The sequence below is a fragment of the Myotis daubentonii genome, chromosome 10 (assembly GCF_963259705.1).
Source record: "Myotis daubentonii chromosome 10, mMyoDau2.1, whole genome shotgun sequence".
Classification (NCBI taxonomy): domain Eukaryota; kingdom Metazoa; phylum Chordata; class Mammalia; order Chiroptera; family Vespertilionidae; genus Myotis; species Myotis daubentonii.
This window is the reverse complement of record NC_081849.1, coordinates 40070329-40087769: the sequence shown is the minus strand read 5'-3', so window position 1 is coordinate 40087769 and position 17441 is coordinate 40070329. Positions and strand designations below refer to the sequence as shown.

The 17441-nt window shown below is 34.6% G+C and overlaps 1 protein-coding gene across 7 annotated transcripts in view; it reads left to right on the top strand.

Moving 5' to 3' along the window:
* Positions 1 to 17441, top strand: part of CACNA2D1 (calcium voltage-gated channel auxiliary subunit alpha2delta 1) — a 395226-nt gene that overhangs the window by 244874 nt on the left and 132911 nt on the right. For all 7 annotated transcript variants that reach the window (XM_059712160.1, XM_059712158.1, XM_059712164.1 and 4 more), the window contains exon 6: positions 13058 to 13187. In XM_059712160.1, the coding sequence (XP_059568143.1) occupies positions 13058 to 13187 (130 nt within the window). The remainder of the gene's footprint in view (positions 1 to 13057; positions 13188 to 17441) is intronic.

The window sequence follows — 17441 nt, the reverse complement described above, 5'->3', positions numbered from 1 at the left end:
CAATTTTACTATAAAAATTTGTTTCCTTTTGTTCATGTACCGGGAAAGGCTGCAGAAGGAGGCAGGGTAGACATTGTTTCCTCATCTCTTCCCTACCCCTTCCCCTCATTGACTTGTAGTGGTCATGAGGACTGAGAGTAGTGTCAAAACAGACAATGTGGCTTCCCGTTTGTCTAAAACTGATTCAGGTTGGGAATAAGTAGCAGAGTTAGAATGCTTATTTGGAATTACTACAAGTGATATAAGGTCAGGATCTTTGGCTCTAAGTCTAGACAGATCTAAGTCTGGACAGAGCTAAGTTACTATAAATCTCTGTGAAACATGAAATCAGACTCATTGTATTACTGGATCAAACTGAAGGTCTGTCTGATTCAACATGTAATTAGGGTAAATAATAGTTGTTGAATTAAGTAATTTAGAAGTATGACATTTTATTCCTAGATACTTTGGTGTACAACTGTTTTTCCCCTAAATACTATCAATACACACACGTATAATCACTACTAGTATACTAGTATACATTGTTATACAGAGGAAATGGATAGAGTGTGATAGTTAAGAGATCGTATTCTGGAGTGTCACTGCCTGGATTTGAATTTCAGCTCTGCCATTTTCTATCTGGATGATATTGGCCAAGTCACACAGTCTCTCTGTTTTTCTCTTTTTTGGTTTGTAAAATAAAGGTAATCATAGTACCTATCTCATACAGTTAGTGTGAAAATTAAAATTAGTTAACACATATAAAGCATTTAGAACATTTCCTATCCCATAGTCAGTAATACAGAAATATTAGTGAGTATATTTTTAAGAGAATAATTTTTAATGCTATTACAATAAATTTAAAATTGATTTGAAGTGGTTTTAACTCAAAATGGAGCATGTTTGTGTGTATGCATTAACAATAATGAAAGGGTAATAGATTAAACTATTTTTTTTTTAATTTTATTGTCATGAATATAATTCTAGCATAGGTGTAAAAATTAAGACAATGCGAAACACAATAAAAATCAAATTAGCATCTTCAAAAATAACACTTAGAATAAAATTAACACAATGCTGAAATTTGTCTTGATAACATTATAGGTTTTATTATGTCCAGATTTGAAAGAAAAATTAAGCATCAAAATAAGATGGTAAAAGGCTATTAAGCAACAATTTACTTATGAAATTCCACTTTAAGTTTACTTTGTTTTGAAATTCATTTAGGTTCTTGGCTTAGTTTTTTAGAAACATCTATCTCAATAAGTCCTTAGATTCACTCAAAAGTAGTGAAGCAAAACCCACAGAAGGCTTGAGTTATGCCAGCAAGCTGCACTGTTAATTCGCAAAGCAAGTAAAAAGAATGCAGATCATTACAAACTCTTATTAACCTGATTCCAAGATCTATGTTTCTGACTAAAACCCAAATGAAGTAAGTTTAACTTTGAATTCCCACGTCGATAAATTGAGCTGATTTATTTGCTACATTTTATTTTATTGATCATGTTAAAAATTTGACCCGTCTGGGACTTTTGGCTAGTCTGCCGAATTCCCTTGCATATTTATGTTACTATTTATTTTGTTAGCAGAGTCTTGTCTATGTTAAAATTAATTGAACACGATGTCCTAACTAAATGCCTTTTTAAAAGCCCAATCTTTCATGATCTTATCTTACTTTATATAAATAAATAAACCTGATTCTAGGAGGGATATGCATCAGTGATGAAATCTATTCTAATTATTAAAGAAGCAAAGTCTAGATTTTTTTTCTAACATTTTCCCCCCACCATCTTATAGAATCTAGCCTTTATTACAGGCTCTGATGACTGATGTTGAATCCTCAAACAGGCGATGGCATAGAGATGAAATATTAATTGCCTCTGTATAACGACTGGTTTAATAGAGTTGCTTTTTTGTGTGTATGCATCTAAGATAAATGTTTTAAATATTTTGGATGGTCTATGTTTGGATTGGATTATAATAGTAGTTAGTAAACATATTCTTATTCTTAATAGGCAGTAAATACTTTGTATGCAATGTTAGCGTTTAAAGTTCACACTAATCCTTTGTAACATGCACTATTATTTTACTGACTTTTCAGGTGAGACAAGTAAATCTTAGTGAGCTTAAGTCACACAGTAGGTATTTGATGGTGCCAGGCATTGAACGTGGTGCAGTCCGTGTGCTCCACAGCAGAAGCAGTGTGGTGTTGTGCTGTGGGCACCCATGGGATGGAGAGGGCCCTGTAATGGAGTTGCTATAAATCAAAACTGAAGGTTAAAATTTTTGGAGATGGTTTTCACTTAAAATTTTAATTGATTATACCTACCCATTATTCTGTCTATATTTAATGGTGATGTATGTGGCTTGTATTTAATCCAGCCAGTTTCATCACTGACAGTGATTTGCAGTAGGTAAAAAGAAATTGCTATGATTAAAAAGAGTGTTAGACTTTGAATCATAAATCTCCATTGATCTGATCTACTATTCCCAGTGATAGTAATGCATGCAACCCTGTGTGAAATATGACCACATTAGGAGTCATTGGGAAAATTTTTGTAAAACTAATAAAAAAAGTTAGATTAGATTCAATTTCTTCTAGTAATTCTGCCTTATGTTGGGGGGGGGGGGCTTCTTTTAAAAGTTTTGACTCTATTCAGAAAATTTTTAATGCTTTACACACTTGGGCCCATGCTTGTTTTGCAAGGATAGTTTAAACATTGATTCTTGGGTGTTTTTGTTGTTGCTTTTGGAGATTGAATGATTCTCTTATAGATTCGCATCCAGTTCTTTCTTTCCAGAAATAGAGTATAGCATACATATTTAAAATACAATGAATAACCATTAAACTTAGAAAATTCAGTGCATTATGTGGGCATTATAAATTTACCCTGTTGTACAAAGATGGAGACTGGATTGCTTTGAACAGAATCTTCAACCATTTTTTGTTTACACATGCATATCAGTTTTTTAAAAAAATGCATCTCCCTTCATAAGAATATTTACTTATAAATTCTATATATTTACTACTGAACTAATATATTTAAAAACCCCAAAGGAGACTTCTAAATCTTTGTTTAGTGAAATTTTACAAAGTATTGGTTTAAAGTGGCATATGATTAAAAGTCCCTAGATGAAAAAGTGTAAAGATTTTTCTGGATGCTAGTTATTAGAGGCCTTTGTTAATTATGATGACTTCAATTACCATTGGAAATATCTCAGCAGGCCATATGAACACATTACATTCTTATCAATAATAAATTGTACTTAAAATAGCCTTCTTGATAATTTTTAACTTTTGACCAATTTGCCTAATTAAACAAATTAAATCACTGTTTTCATCTTGTAATGAGGTTGAAGAAGAGCTAATGCTGAGAATAAACAGAAGCATCATCTGTCATTTTCCTGTTGTTCAGTGCAACTTCCATTGGTAGAATTTCATCTTTAATCATTATTAATTTTAAGATATTTTAAGCTACTGATCCATATGCTATAGGTTAAGCCAGAAAAGATAGTATATAAATTGCATATAAAATATAGCACAGTACATTGAAAGTGATGGTACAAGTGAGAAGGTAGCCACCTACTTGTCAGTGTGTAAGTTTCCACTTTTTGCTGTGGTGCCTGGGAGTGTAGCAGGTGACTCCAGAGCAGCTCACACACAAAAGGTAGGGATTGCTAATGTCAATCCCTATAATAAATATTAGTCAGCTTTCTCATTTTTTTCTCTCACTTCACTTGTTATAAGTAGGTATCAGTTCTGTTTTCTTTCAACCCTCCAATGGATCCTTTTAGATACCACTGATACATGATGTATTTATTTTCATTTAAAGTCTTATGAAAAAGAAGGACTTAGTTATCTCTCAGGGATGTAAATGAAAGAATAAAACCCATGAATTGAAAAGAAAAACCTAATGTTTTAATTCATATGCACCTACAAATTGTCTCTTTGACTGATTGATGTCTTTAGCTTTATGATATGAATGCATTGCCCTAAATTAAAATGTAAATTCTCAGGGTTTGGTTACCCAGAGACTTTAGTGGTAAATGCTTCTTTATAGCAGCATCCCACCATTAAAATGTTCTTCTAGTTATTTGGCATTAAAAAAAAAAACAACTTTGTAGATAATTTGCTTTAAGTCCATAGATTTCAGAATTAGAAATTTTAGAGCTGGAAAGAACCTTACAGATCTTGTTTCCCTCTGTTTCTTATAAAAGAAAACCTGAGGAGAAAGCAAGGATTCATAGAGTTGGAATGAGATTGAGAACCTAGATTCTTGACTGAGGCACTGTCTGTCCATTCACCAAATTGCTTCCAGTGTTTGTCCTAGGAAAAGGGCATATATTTGGAGTCCAGGAAACATGGATTCACTTTTTAAAAAATACATATTTTTTATTGATTTTTTTACAGAGAGGAAGGGAGAGGGATAGACAGTTAGAAACATCGATGAGAGAGAAACATTAATCAGCTGCCTCCTGCACACCCCCAACTGGGGTTGTGCCAGCTTGTACCTTCACCAAGGTACATGTCCTTGACCGGAATCGAACCTGGGACCTTTCAGTCCACAGGCCGAGGCTCTATCCACTGAGCCAAACCAGTTAGGGCAGGATATGACATTTCTTAGCCCCTCCAGCAGCAGACTTTAGTTTTTTCCTCCAGGAGTGTGGTGGAAAAACCCTAGATCACCTTCTTGGATTCTTATTACCCAAGTTACCAAGAACACTGGGGGTGGTGGCACACAGGGAGCTTAGCCAATGAGCGGTCAGAAAAGGTGCTTCCTCTGCAGCTCACACACAGAGGCCCCCTGCATTGTGTCCGCTGGGCCGGGGGCATGCTGCCTGCCCAAATGCCCTCCGTCCCTCTGTGGCCGGGGTGTGGGATGCTATGGGTGCCGCCATCTTTGTGAAAGAGTAACGGTTAATTTGCATATTGCCCTTTTATTAAAATATATATATATATATATATATATATATATATATATATATATATATATATATGTAAAATACTATATGTTTTCCATGAGGGTATACTATATTGAACTTTTAGAGTATCTAAAATATTATAGTGTTTTTCAAATTTGAGACAACACTTCACAATCCCTTAGTAGAGAGAAATACTGTATCAGCCTCTTCCCAAAATTTAGTTTACATATTTATAAATATAGATATGTATATATTTTCATTATATTACATCCCATTCTAATGCTGGTGATTTGAAAAGTTCATACTACCTTGGAATTTAAATCAATCCCAAATCTTCTTGTCATCAAACTTACCTGTATTGTGATTCTAATGGCCCTCGTTCTTACTCTGTGCTAGGTCCTGGAATAGCTGATTCACCCATAATGTAAACTAAAAAGTCATCTGTTTTATTTTGAAAATGTTCTCAGATTGTTTATTCCAACTTTTTTGAATGTTATCATTATAATCATTACCAGCAATCTCAGTATATATTTTTTGAGGAATGTCTATTTTTGCTTTTACATTTAATTTAATAAACAAATTATTATAGTGATCAGTATCACTTTTGATTTAATTTAGTTGTTTTATGTGTTTCATATTCATACCTGTCTTTGACTCTGTCATATTCAGAGAATGTATATATTTTTTGATTTAATATCCCCTACATTTTTTTTTACTTGCTACCTTTCATTGTTATTGCACAGTTTAAGCTGCTTACTGTTCCTTTTCCTCAAAGTTGGCTTATTTCATACTGTTTCTACCTTATCTTTTATGTAGCATAATTAGTAGCAGAAGAATACATGGAGGCTTCACAGTGAATCTAATCTTTAAGAACTAGAATTATTTCTCCAATTATCTTTTGATCACTAATGTTATAAATTTACTTTTCATGTTATATTTAAAGCAATCTTTTCTTAATTTGTTAAATAAATTGCTTCTGAAAAATTAATGCTATAGTTTTTTCATAGGTTAATCTAAAGAGTTATATCATTTTGATTACCCAAAGAACTAAAGAAATCTTCTGAATTCACGAAAATACAATTTCTTCATAAAACATATTATGATTAGCTAACCTCATGTTTTTGCAAGGATAATATGTCTATTAAGTTCAAAATTTAAAATTTGTTCTTATTGTTATAATTTAGTAACACAAAAGTACAAAAATTTAAGTCTTTAATGTATAATTTATTTAGTCATATTTTCCCTCTAATTCTCTTCATCCACTCAATACTTGTGAGCCATATTATCCTCAAAGAGAAAATAGCTTAAACCAATTAACTCAGGGGACTCAACAGTGTTCTTAATGCCATTGTAACTGAATTCATGGCTTAATTTTCAGCCTGGCCTTGCAGCCTGACCAGAGCAACTATGGCTGATGAGGAAGGCTCAGTACCTTTTGCTATGTATTATTCACTAATTGGGCCTGGTCGGCTGCAGTTGCTTTGGTGAATTTCCATTCCTAATAAAGGGTGTCCCAAAATTCACGCGAGAAGTAATTTTGATAGAAAACACTGGTTTATAAATTAAAAATTGTAAAAATTTTATTGATTCATAAAGTATACAGTATAAGGTTATGTATGGAATAGCATACATAAAAACTGGGTTATCATGTCGCGATAGCGAGCACCATTCACTGTTATTGCCTGAGCAGCCGCATTTTCGAAGAGGAATGGTCCGATGATGCCTCCAGCCCAAAATCCGCACCGAACAGTGACACGTGGTGGATGCATTTGTTTCTCAACAATCACTCGTGGATTTTCTGAACCCCAAATGCAACAATTTTATCGATTAACCAAGCCATCAAGATGAAAATGAGCCTCATCGAAATTCAGCCACATTTATGCAAAACGGTCATGGAAAATTTCAACAAAAGAGTGGGTATGCGCCAGCAAAGCTGTGGAGGCCATTTACCTGATATGCTATTCCATACATAACCCTATCCTGTATGCTTTACGAATAAATAAAAAATGTACAATTTTTAATTATAAACCTGTGTTTTCTATCAAAATTATTTCTTGCGTGAATTTTGGGACACCCTTTAGATTCAAGTGATTTGGTAAAAGAAGGCTTTCCTTTTTAAGAGCCAGAACTGGTAACCAGCCGTAACTAATGGGGGATCACAGAATGCTTCGATTACAGGATTGGACTAGTGGTTACAGAGGCAACCTTACCTTTTAATCCACAGAATGACTGCAAGGCCCTGTTGTAAATAATATGCTTGTAATAGTAAAAAAGGAAAGGATGGCCCTGGCAGGGTGTGTCGGTTGGAGTGTGGCCATGTACACCAAAAGGTTGCGGGTTTAGTTCCAGGTCAGGTTACATACCTACGTTGTGGGCTCCATCCACAGCTGGGACATGCAAAGGAGGCAACCAACCAATTCATGTTTTCCTCTGAAATCAGTGTCTCTCTGTCTCTCTCTCTCCCCCTCTCCTTCGCTCTCTCTAAAATCAATTAAAAAAAATCATAAAACAAACATATCCTTGAGTGAGGATTAAAAACAAAAGGGGGATGCATTTAGAGGTAGACATTTTAAAATATGCGTACATACATACTGGATAATATTATACAAAGCAATGACCTCTAGGTATCGAAGAATTTGTCTCATTTCACAAGAGGTCATTCACTTAACTTCATTAGTGAGTTAGAAATGCCAATTCTAATACTTATATGAAGAGTAACACAAGGATCTCAGTGTACCATTCTTATTCATATCAACTACTTTTCTCAATTTTGGGGGACACAGAAAAATAAGAGAGAGCAGGGGGAGAAGATAAGCCTAGCCAAAGTATGATTGTGAACCAAGTTTCTCAATGAGCACATTTAATCTGAATTGCATAATGTGATTAGGCTAGTTTCTATTGCAACTTAGGTAAAATATATAAACTTTAAATTTCTGGACATTTTCCTTTCAGTAGAAGTAGTTTTTAAGTTCACAACATGAAAAAATAACTATTGAAAAGAAATGGGTTATTATAAATCAATTCTGAGTGTTTACTTCAAGATAAATATATTAAATATGCAAGAGCTTTTCCTGTCTGTCACAGACTTGTCATTGTGACTTTGCAAATTAAATTTGCTAATGCGCACTGCTTGGAAAATTGAATGACCTGCCCATCCAGCATTGGCCTGTACGCTGTCTCTGAGTGATCTAATCTATTATTTAATAACTGAAATTATATTGAGACCAATAGTCTGAGAAACGGACTTCTCATGTTTCACTTATGTGTTTTACCAAATGCATTTGAATACATTTGAGAATCAATTTGCTCATTTCTTTGTAGACATTTCTATAGGATGGTTTGGAGAATTCAGAAGAGAGATTTTGGGGGAAAATGTTAAAAAAAGGAATATAATAACTTAAACAAGGAAATGTTAATTCCAGGGGAAGCATTTAAAAATTTTAATTAACACATTAAACAACATATGTTAAGTAGCTTTCCTCCAATTTTCCGTTAATTCCTTTATGTATAATATTTTTTGTATTTTAATTACTATATAATGACAATATTAATATAGGTATCTGAAACAATAATATATGTTTAAGAAAAAAGTGATTTGCATTAAAAATTCTGATATTTTCATGAAATTATTTCAGTTTATGGAGGTTATGAAATGGAGGGCCAGGGAGAACAACAGTATTGTTTTCCTTAATATATTTAACAACTGCACATTAAAACTAGTCTTGATACACAATTATACAAGTTAAGAAGTACATTATTATTTTAAAGTTATTTATAAAAGCCCTTTATGTGGTGATTAAAAAAAGAATCTGTATAATATATATTAAAAGAATTAATATATTTAAAATTGTGATTTTTAGCTATGAGAGGATTCAGAGGAAATATAAGAAGCAATTTTCACCTTGGTAAGATAATCATATAATGCTTAATAGAACTTCAGAAAAATGAATATTTTTCCAATTAAAATATAATACATGCTTCTTGTATTATTCTAAAAAGCAAGAGAACACAAACATAACTGTAGTTATATCTCATAACTACAAAACTAATTACATTTACTATGTAAGCATCTATGCATATATCCATTTACCTCTCCTCTCAAAATAAATAGGCCTTTTCTTTCCTTTTTGCTGAATATTTACTTTTTAAACTTTAGATAAGTTTAAACAAATATAGCATATATGTATATTCTCAATGCAATTACTCTTTTATATTATAGCTGTCACTATTATTGTGACCATTTTACTATTGTTGGGCATTTAATTTATTTCCCAATTTAGATATTAAATGGCATTTCAATAAATGTTAATATCAGTAAATCCTCCTCATTTTACCAAGTAAATATTTATTGAAAGAGTGAATGAATGAAATATTTGCACATTTTCACATATTCCTAACCTTAATTCATAGATGTAGTTCAGTACCTTCCTATTGGCCTATTATCATCTAATCCTACTTTTCTATATCTGGAACTTTGCTAGAAATAGATGTAAATGAGAATTCTTGAAAAGATATGCTGACAAAAATAATGTGTCCTTTTTTAGAATTATAGAAGTGGAACGATAATTTTCACAACTGAAACTGACTTTGTAGATTGTTTAGTTTGAGGGTTAATTGAAGACAGGAGAGAATTAGAATCAACTGAGAGATTCCTACAAAAGACATTCTCCCCATTGGGATATGCTGCTCTGTTGGTGGGGCAGAGGCTCCCCATGTGATTCTGATCGTCCCATGGGTAAGGACCACACCTGCAGCCCATAGTCATTTACTTACAGTCAAAAACAGAAGCCCGAGGAACACTGACTGGCCTACGTTGCAGGCGTTATTAGTGCAACAGACTGGAACCAGATCTCCTGACATCTACACTTTCCACTCTGCCTTTTATGGCATTTTGTGAGTACTGTATGTTCTTTGTAATAGGTATTATATTTTTTAAAAGAGTTTCAGGTTGTATAAGCTTGAGAACACTGGGTTAAACAGTTGATTTTTTAGTGAAGCTTATTTCAGAAGCTTTGAAATAGGATATTCTCTTAATAGAAGAATCTAACAGGCAGCGTTTTTCCAATTTAATTGTGGATGGAGCTAACCCCTAGAGCAGGGGGGGACCTTCCTGCCTGCATGCCGTATAAGGCTCCAGAAATATTTGCTCTTGCCCTGCCAAGGCATTAGGAGTTAATTAAATGTTTGACCAAATACAGCAGGCTAATTTCTAGATTGATAATTTTGTATGGCCCTCGAATGATGTTATAAATATCCAAATGGTTCTTGGCAGAAAAAAGGTTCCCCACCCCTGCCCTAGAGTATCATAAGGGACTGTGGTCTTTTGAAATATCCTTTGACAAAAGCATTACTTGCCATATCGCCATATGTATGCACAGTAATACTAAAACTGTCTTATACATGGAGGGCAGAAGGTTTTAGCTATCCATTAATATGAACGTTACTGATCAATCCTAATATTTCATGAGTGTTTCTACTACATAAAAATGCATGCCTGATTTAAACTGCTGATGCTGTGAAGCACAGGACTTCCATGTTTGTGTTCCTCAGCATCACCTGGAGGTTTGTTAAACTACAGATTGCTCAGCCGCTCCCGTGGTCTTTCTCACTGGCCAGGTCCTGGGGGGCCCCGAGAGCCTGGATTCTAAAAACTTTCCCTGGGTGCTGAAGCCACTTCTCCAAGGACCGCACTTTGAGAAACCACCGCTTTAAAGTAAATGTGGAGACTTTTCACTAGTTCAGAATGTTTGCAGCTGAGAGGAATAATATCTATTAGTTGGAACCCTCTTTACATTCACATTATTAATGAAAGTAGTTTGTTTTAATGCACCTTTCTCTTATTCATGTCAATAGTGCCCAGGAATAGATACCCATAAACTAGAGAGGGTGAATTTTAAAGTGTATTAAAATGCACAGTTGCATCCAGTGCAAATCCTTTAGTCTGAGGCTTCTTAATTGAAGCTAGGCGAGAATCTTAGGATCAACTGAGAGATTCCTTCGGAAGACATTCTCCCCATTGGGATGTGCTGCTTTATTGGTGGGGAGGGGAAGGCCCACACCTGCAGTTCAGAGTCATTTACTCATAAGTCAAAAACAGAAGCCCGAGGAACAGGACTGGCCTGAGTTCGAGATGTTGTTATTGCAACAGGGTAGAGCCAGATCTCCTGACGTCTATACTTCCCTCTCTGCCGTTTATGGTATTTTGTAAGTACTGTATGTTCTCTGTAATAGGTATTATGCTACACACACTTCTGTTTTAGGAGACTGTAATTTGTGATTTTCGCATGTAGGTGTGTTGCTAAATGTTAGACTTTCAACACTGTTATTTTGCATATTTATTTTGTTACTGGAGGGACAATTATATCCTTGTGGCTTTTAACTAAATAAAATGTGCTCTGTTCCCAAATATTTTTGTCAATGACAAATTTTACAATTCAATTCGCACATACCCACATGTGTGTTCATACACACACACAGTCATACCTAACTTGACCAAAAATTTCACAATGTAGTTCTCTCAGGTGGAGTGTATTTTCATATTTCTTTGTTTCATTTAAAAATGACTTGGTCATGACATATTAAGTTGATTTTATTACCTAATGATGGATCAGACCTACAGCTTTACGGAAATAAAAAAAGCCATGTTGCTCATATTGTGTCTAAATAATCTTTTCAACGTTTCAATTTTCTTAGAGAAAAAAAAAATACCTAAGTGTGGTTGTGTGTGTAGGAAGTTGTTAAAATATCTCAGGATGCTGATGTGAATTTTGGCCGTATAAATTTCCAGAGCCATATGGAAAGTTGGACACACGCTTCTTTCTAGACCTGCTAATTTCAGATTGTTAACGCATCCTCCCAGCCTCCTTCTGAAATCTGGTTGTCCATGGAGTCTCCCACTGTTTATCCTTGCCTCACCCCATAACAAAGAAACAGAAATTCCGGAGGATGAGGCCCAGAAATCAGGATTTTAAAAAGATTCCCAGGTGATTCTGTTGTGCAGCCAAGGTTGAGAACCACTGATCTAAATTGCAGGGGTCCTCAAACTATGGCCTGCGGGCCGCATAACATTTACCCGGCCCGCCGGGTGTTTTTGCTGCCGCTGGGTGCATAGGAATTTGTTCATAGTTTTTTAAAAACTATAGTCCGGCCCTCCAACGGTCTGAGGGACAGTGAACTGGTCCCCTGTTTAAAAAGTTTGAGGACCACTGATCTAAAGCATAGTTCAAAGAGATAGAAAATTCATCTTCAACCTTAAACTCCTGTGGGATTTTCCTAAATCATTATTGATTGTTTCTTGGCTTCTACCTTGGGAGACAAATTGCTTCAGTTAGGATTTATTTGATTGTACTTAGAGTTACAATAGATCTCTTCTTTTCTAGTATACTTTCTTTTTTTAAAACAAAATATCATGCCCTAGCCAGGTTGGCCCAGTGAATAGAGTGTGGGCCCACAGACTGAAGGGTCCCAGGTTCAATTCCAGTCAAGGGCATGTACCTTGGTTGCAGGCCCTAATCACCATATGGGAGGAAACCAATCAATGTGTCTCTGTCACACTGATGCTTCTATCTCTCCCCTCCACTCTCTAAAAATCAATGGAAAAATATCCTCCAGTGATATTCAGGGCTAGATCCATGAAAATCAAATTGACCTGAGATATGGGGGGTGGGGGGGGAGGGAATCTCATTCACTTGGGAAACATGCAAAAGTCAAGGGAACATGACATAAAATAATTTCTCATTACTGTCTTTTATTCAGTCGTGTGGACCATTAGTTGTCAAACCCAGAATTATCCTCAACTGTACACTATAAATGTGGTAAGATAAGAGTGAAATTCCCTCCAAGAGGATAGTTTTTATTAGGTTGTATTTAAAGACACTTATCCTGTTGTTTAAATGTACATTTTGCTAAGTACTAGTTGCTGGTAAGCTCTGGTTCTGTTGGGATGAAACTGAGGAGTGACTCAATCACAGAGGAAATTGGGAGAGAAGTTAGGTTATACTGTGAATACATTGGAAGTCATCATGGTACTCTATTTTAAAATATTCTTTTAGTTCCTTTGTTAAAGAATAAGCACTTGGCACATGATAGGAATATGAGAACATCTGTGTTGCCTAAGTTGTAATATTCTGTTTATTTTCTGTATTTTCTTATATAGCCTGAAAAAAATGACAGTGAGCCAGGCAGCCAGAGGATAAAACCTGTTTTCATAGATGATGCTAATTTTGGACGACAAATATCCTATCAGCATGCAGCGGTCCATATTCCCACCGACATCTACGAGGGCTGTAAGTAAAAGGATGTGAACAACAGCTCAAATACCATGTTCTTATCTATCTGATGGAGCTAATGTGATACTGTTTTATTTTCATGTCATTTGAGAGTCTGTGGCAAACTCTGGTTTGTGTAAAAGAAGAAACCTGATTTTCATGAGCTGTTTATGCTCAGATGGCCTCACTGGAACAAAAATTGTAGGCAAGTCTGCATCCATGGAGATGTTCTCCTACTCTAGGGTTTAGTAAATAATTCTGCTTTCCCAAAGGACATCAATAACTTAAAAGGATTAGATATATTCTTTAAAAATCAAAACTGTGCCCCACACGTGCACACATGCAAACATTCTTACCCAAACACACCAACTGGTAAAGGAAGCGAGATGTATATTTTAGACTCCATTTCTTACCACATCTTATCATGCTTTTAAGTCTATCTCACTCCCAATATATTGTGAGCTCAAGATAAAAAGAAATGTTGGGAGAAGGAATAAACAAAAGACCTGAGGAAGTGGAAAACCACTAAATGGAAGATTAGATTGAGAAGGCTTCATTGTAATGAAGGGAAGGGGGTAAGTTACATGGGAAAAAGCAGGGGAGCAAGCTTGGGTCAGTGATGTTTCTCAGAAACACCCACATGTAACCAAGGCAGAGCCCGAGGATTCTAACTAGGAAGGTCCCTGAGGACAGCCCCGTCATCTGTGAGGACTAGCTGTGACCCAGAAAGCAAGGTCTTTGTTCAGTCATAGCTTTGGCTTCCATGATGTCCATTCTCTAACCAGCTTATTTTCATGCCCCCTCATACCCTGCCTTCTCACAAAAACTGGTAAGGAGAAAGAACCACTTGACATTTTTAAAAGTGTGTTTCCTGTATTCCCCATAATCAGAAAGGCTCTAGAATGTTCTGAGTATCTAGAGTATATCTTGGTTTCTGAAGCCAGATGGCCTAAGTTCAAGTCTAAATTTTACCAATATTGTTTCCTTAGGCAAATCTTTTGATGTGCTGGTCAAGCATTTTCTTACCTGTTAAATGGGGGTAAATTTACTAACCCTAAAAGTCATTTGAAGATAAAGTCAATTAATATATATGTTTGCAGTACCAGGCTTAAAGTGAGTTCTATATAAGTGTTTGCTGTTACTATTAATTATACAATTAAAGTTTAGAAACAGGATTAAGCACAGAGACTAATATTGTCAATTAGCTTTTATTTTTTTAATTCACTGTGATATTATTTATTGTTTAAAAGGGAATTTGAAATACATGTATGATTATTTTCATAACATAAATTTCACCTATAAAATATGGTATTCATTCATTTTGCTTCGATTTAATGTTTTAAAATGTGCATGTTGTTTTCTTATCAATTCTCATAAGATGTTAAACATACAATATTTCTCTACATATAATAGATACAGAATGGTGTGTATAGGTAGTTTTTGATGCTTCATGCAAATTAAAAATAATTTGACTTCTTTACAACCAACTTATCCTATTAATTGCAAGTCCTTTGAGAAACTACCTGGGATTTAGATTCAGATTTTTTTTTTTTACTTCCACAATTTTGTTCTTCATCAAAAAGTTATTTAATATTTGCGATTATATTTTGTAAATACTATAGCGAGCCACTATTCAGACAACACCAAGCTCTATAATGAAGTTTTTCATTTAAAAATATTATTTAATTCACCTTATTTTATTTAAATGTTTATAACCTATTGCTTGTTGGGTATGTCAACAAAGTAATGATCTTATTACTTTATATTTCTATTGAATTTACATAAGATAAACTGGGTGAATGGATATAGAAATTCTTAGTCAAAACATTTTTTTTTTTGTCAATACTGTGCATAGCATGGCTCTATTTTTCAACTTGCATTAGTATGTTAAAAAATGGACTTCAACTTGATTGTTTTTAACATATTGGGAAGCTTCTTTGATTATGTTTCTCTTTTGTTGCCTCTTATTTGAGTTTTTCCCCTTATTCCTGAAATTCACTACTCTATAAATGTCAAGATATTCAGTCAATTATTTTTTTCAAGTAGTTTAAACATGTAGACACTTTGTTTAAAAATACCTATTTACATGAAAGACTTGTAGATAAAATTTAAAAAAAATGATTGAAAAAAAAGTGGTGTGACCAGAACCCTGCCTAGCTATCCCTTTATGTTCTTTAATAGGAAACCTTCTGTTTGTTTACTATTGGTAGTCAAAATAGTCTCTGAGCAAGTTCATAGATCAGCAATTTTCAACCCTTGTGCCGCAATAATTTTTAAAACATGCAATACCTGACTTTTTAGTCATGGGCACTGACCTCTTTTCCCTTAGAGAGACAAAAAAAAAAAAAGACAACAACCATACAAAAGTAGCCATCCAGTGTAAATGAATCAAAATGATACCTATATTTTTTTGTCAAATCAGCAAACATATATTTTTTTGGTGTGCTGCAGCATTTTAGTAATCACTTTATGTGTGCCAGGAGGTAAAAAGGGTTGAAAATCTCAGTCATATTATTGATTGATTGTCCTGACCAAAGAAAGGAAAAATAAAAAAGTTGAGTGTATTGTGATTTTAATTTGTCTCTTGTGGATCTAGCAGCTTGGGGAAGTTGATGGTTATTTCTTAGAGTTCTGCCTCTACACTCCCCCTCCCTTTCTCCTCTTTCCCCTGGCCACTGCCCCATCTTTCTCAGGACATGGGCACCTTTGCCCAAGTATAACTTGAGAAAAGAATGGCTTGAGCTTACGCTCTGCACTGTATACCACCAGACACACCACTTCCGCCCTTTCATGGTACACAGACTAGGCTGCCCCTACCTCACTGGCCTGTTCTCACTCCAACTCCCTCCCTCAGATACACAGAATGTTTAAGTAGGCTCCTCACATGCACTTCCACAGTCTTTTTTGCCCCTCTGTAGGTAAATTTCCTTGAAGTTCAGGCAGTCCAGTAGTGATTATACAGAAATCCTCAAATTTTCTGTAAAATTTTTGATGAAGGATATCAGAACTATTTCACACATTTTTAAAACAGGTTTCTTGCCCTAGCCGGTCTACTCAGTGGATAGAGCATCAGCCCATGAACTGAAGGGACCTGGGTTGGATTCCATTCTAGGCTCCATCCCTAGCCCAGTGTCTGGGAGGTAACCGAAAAGATGTTTCTTTCTCTCTGTATCTCCCCATCCCTTCCACTCTCTCTAAAAATCATTGGGAAAATATTCTAGGGTAGGGAAGGCCGGGAGAGGGTCAATGGGGGGGAAAAAATAAAGGAGACATATGTACTACTATTTTTAATACCATAAACAACAATAATAATAATAAAAGAACATACCCTACGGTGAGGGTTAACCAAAACAAAACACAAAACAAAAAGAAATACAGGTTTCTTTTTTCTTCTAAAAGCTATGCGCCATGGTGGCAAAATTTTAATATTGCATACATATTTAACATGGAAAATGAAAGTCTCCAATGGTGTCCTCTCCTGAAGCTAATCATGGTTAATAGTTTGGGACATAGTCCTTTAGAATATTTTTAAAATTGCCAACACTAACTAATGTAATAACTGACATGGGTTTTTCATACTGTTCTTCAGCTTGCTTCCCCACACCTGCCTTATAATAGAGGGATATTTTTGTTAAACTATTAAAAGGCTGAAAATAAAGAGGAAAATTTCTCTTCAGGAGTAGGTTACCCAGAGAAAATAAAAACAAAATTACTATGCTTAATTTTTCAATGGGATACTAGTTTTTAGGAGCAAAAATAAGTGAAAAATTCATTTCTCATTTTTTACCTAGATTACTAGAACCCAAACTAATTAGAACATAATTCAACAGTCTGATAAATTACCTTGTGTATATATATTTTACAAATACCAAGCGTTAGTAGACTATATAATTCCATTGGCCTGATTAATAATAACCTTTTTTAGAGTTTACTAGTTGCTTGACTTCATGCTAATAAACTTCCTTAATATAATATTTTATTTATTTACTATAATTTTGTTAAATAATTTTGAAAAGGGGGAAACTGAAGTGAAGTCTTTAATGAAAAACCACAACATTTGTAAGAAATGGTGTCAGATATCAAATAAATTCTGATTCCACTCTTTATTCTTTTAATAAGTATGAGATATAATATACCTGATATTTTACTTTTGAGTTAATTTTGACTTGGTTATATTATTTTGGAGCCAAGATTGTCCCCAGAAGTTAGTAATATACTTACATATGAGAATCTTCCTTTTCTTACTATTTTGATCTCTTTCTTTTAGTTGAA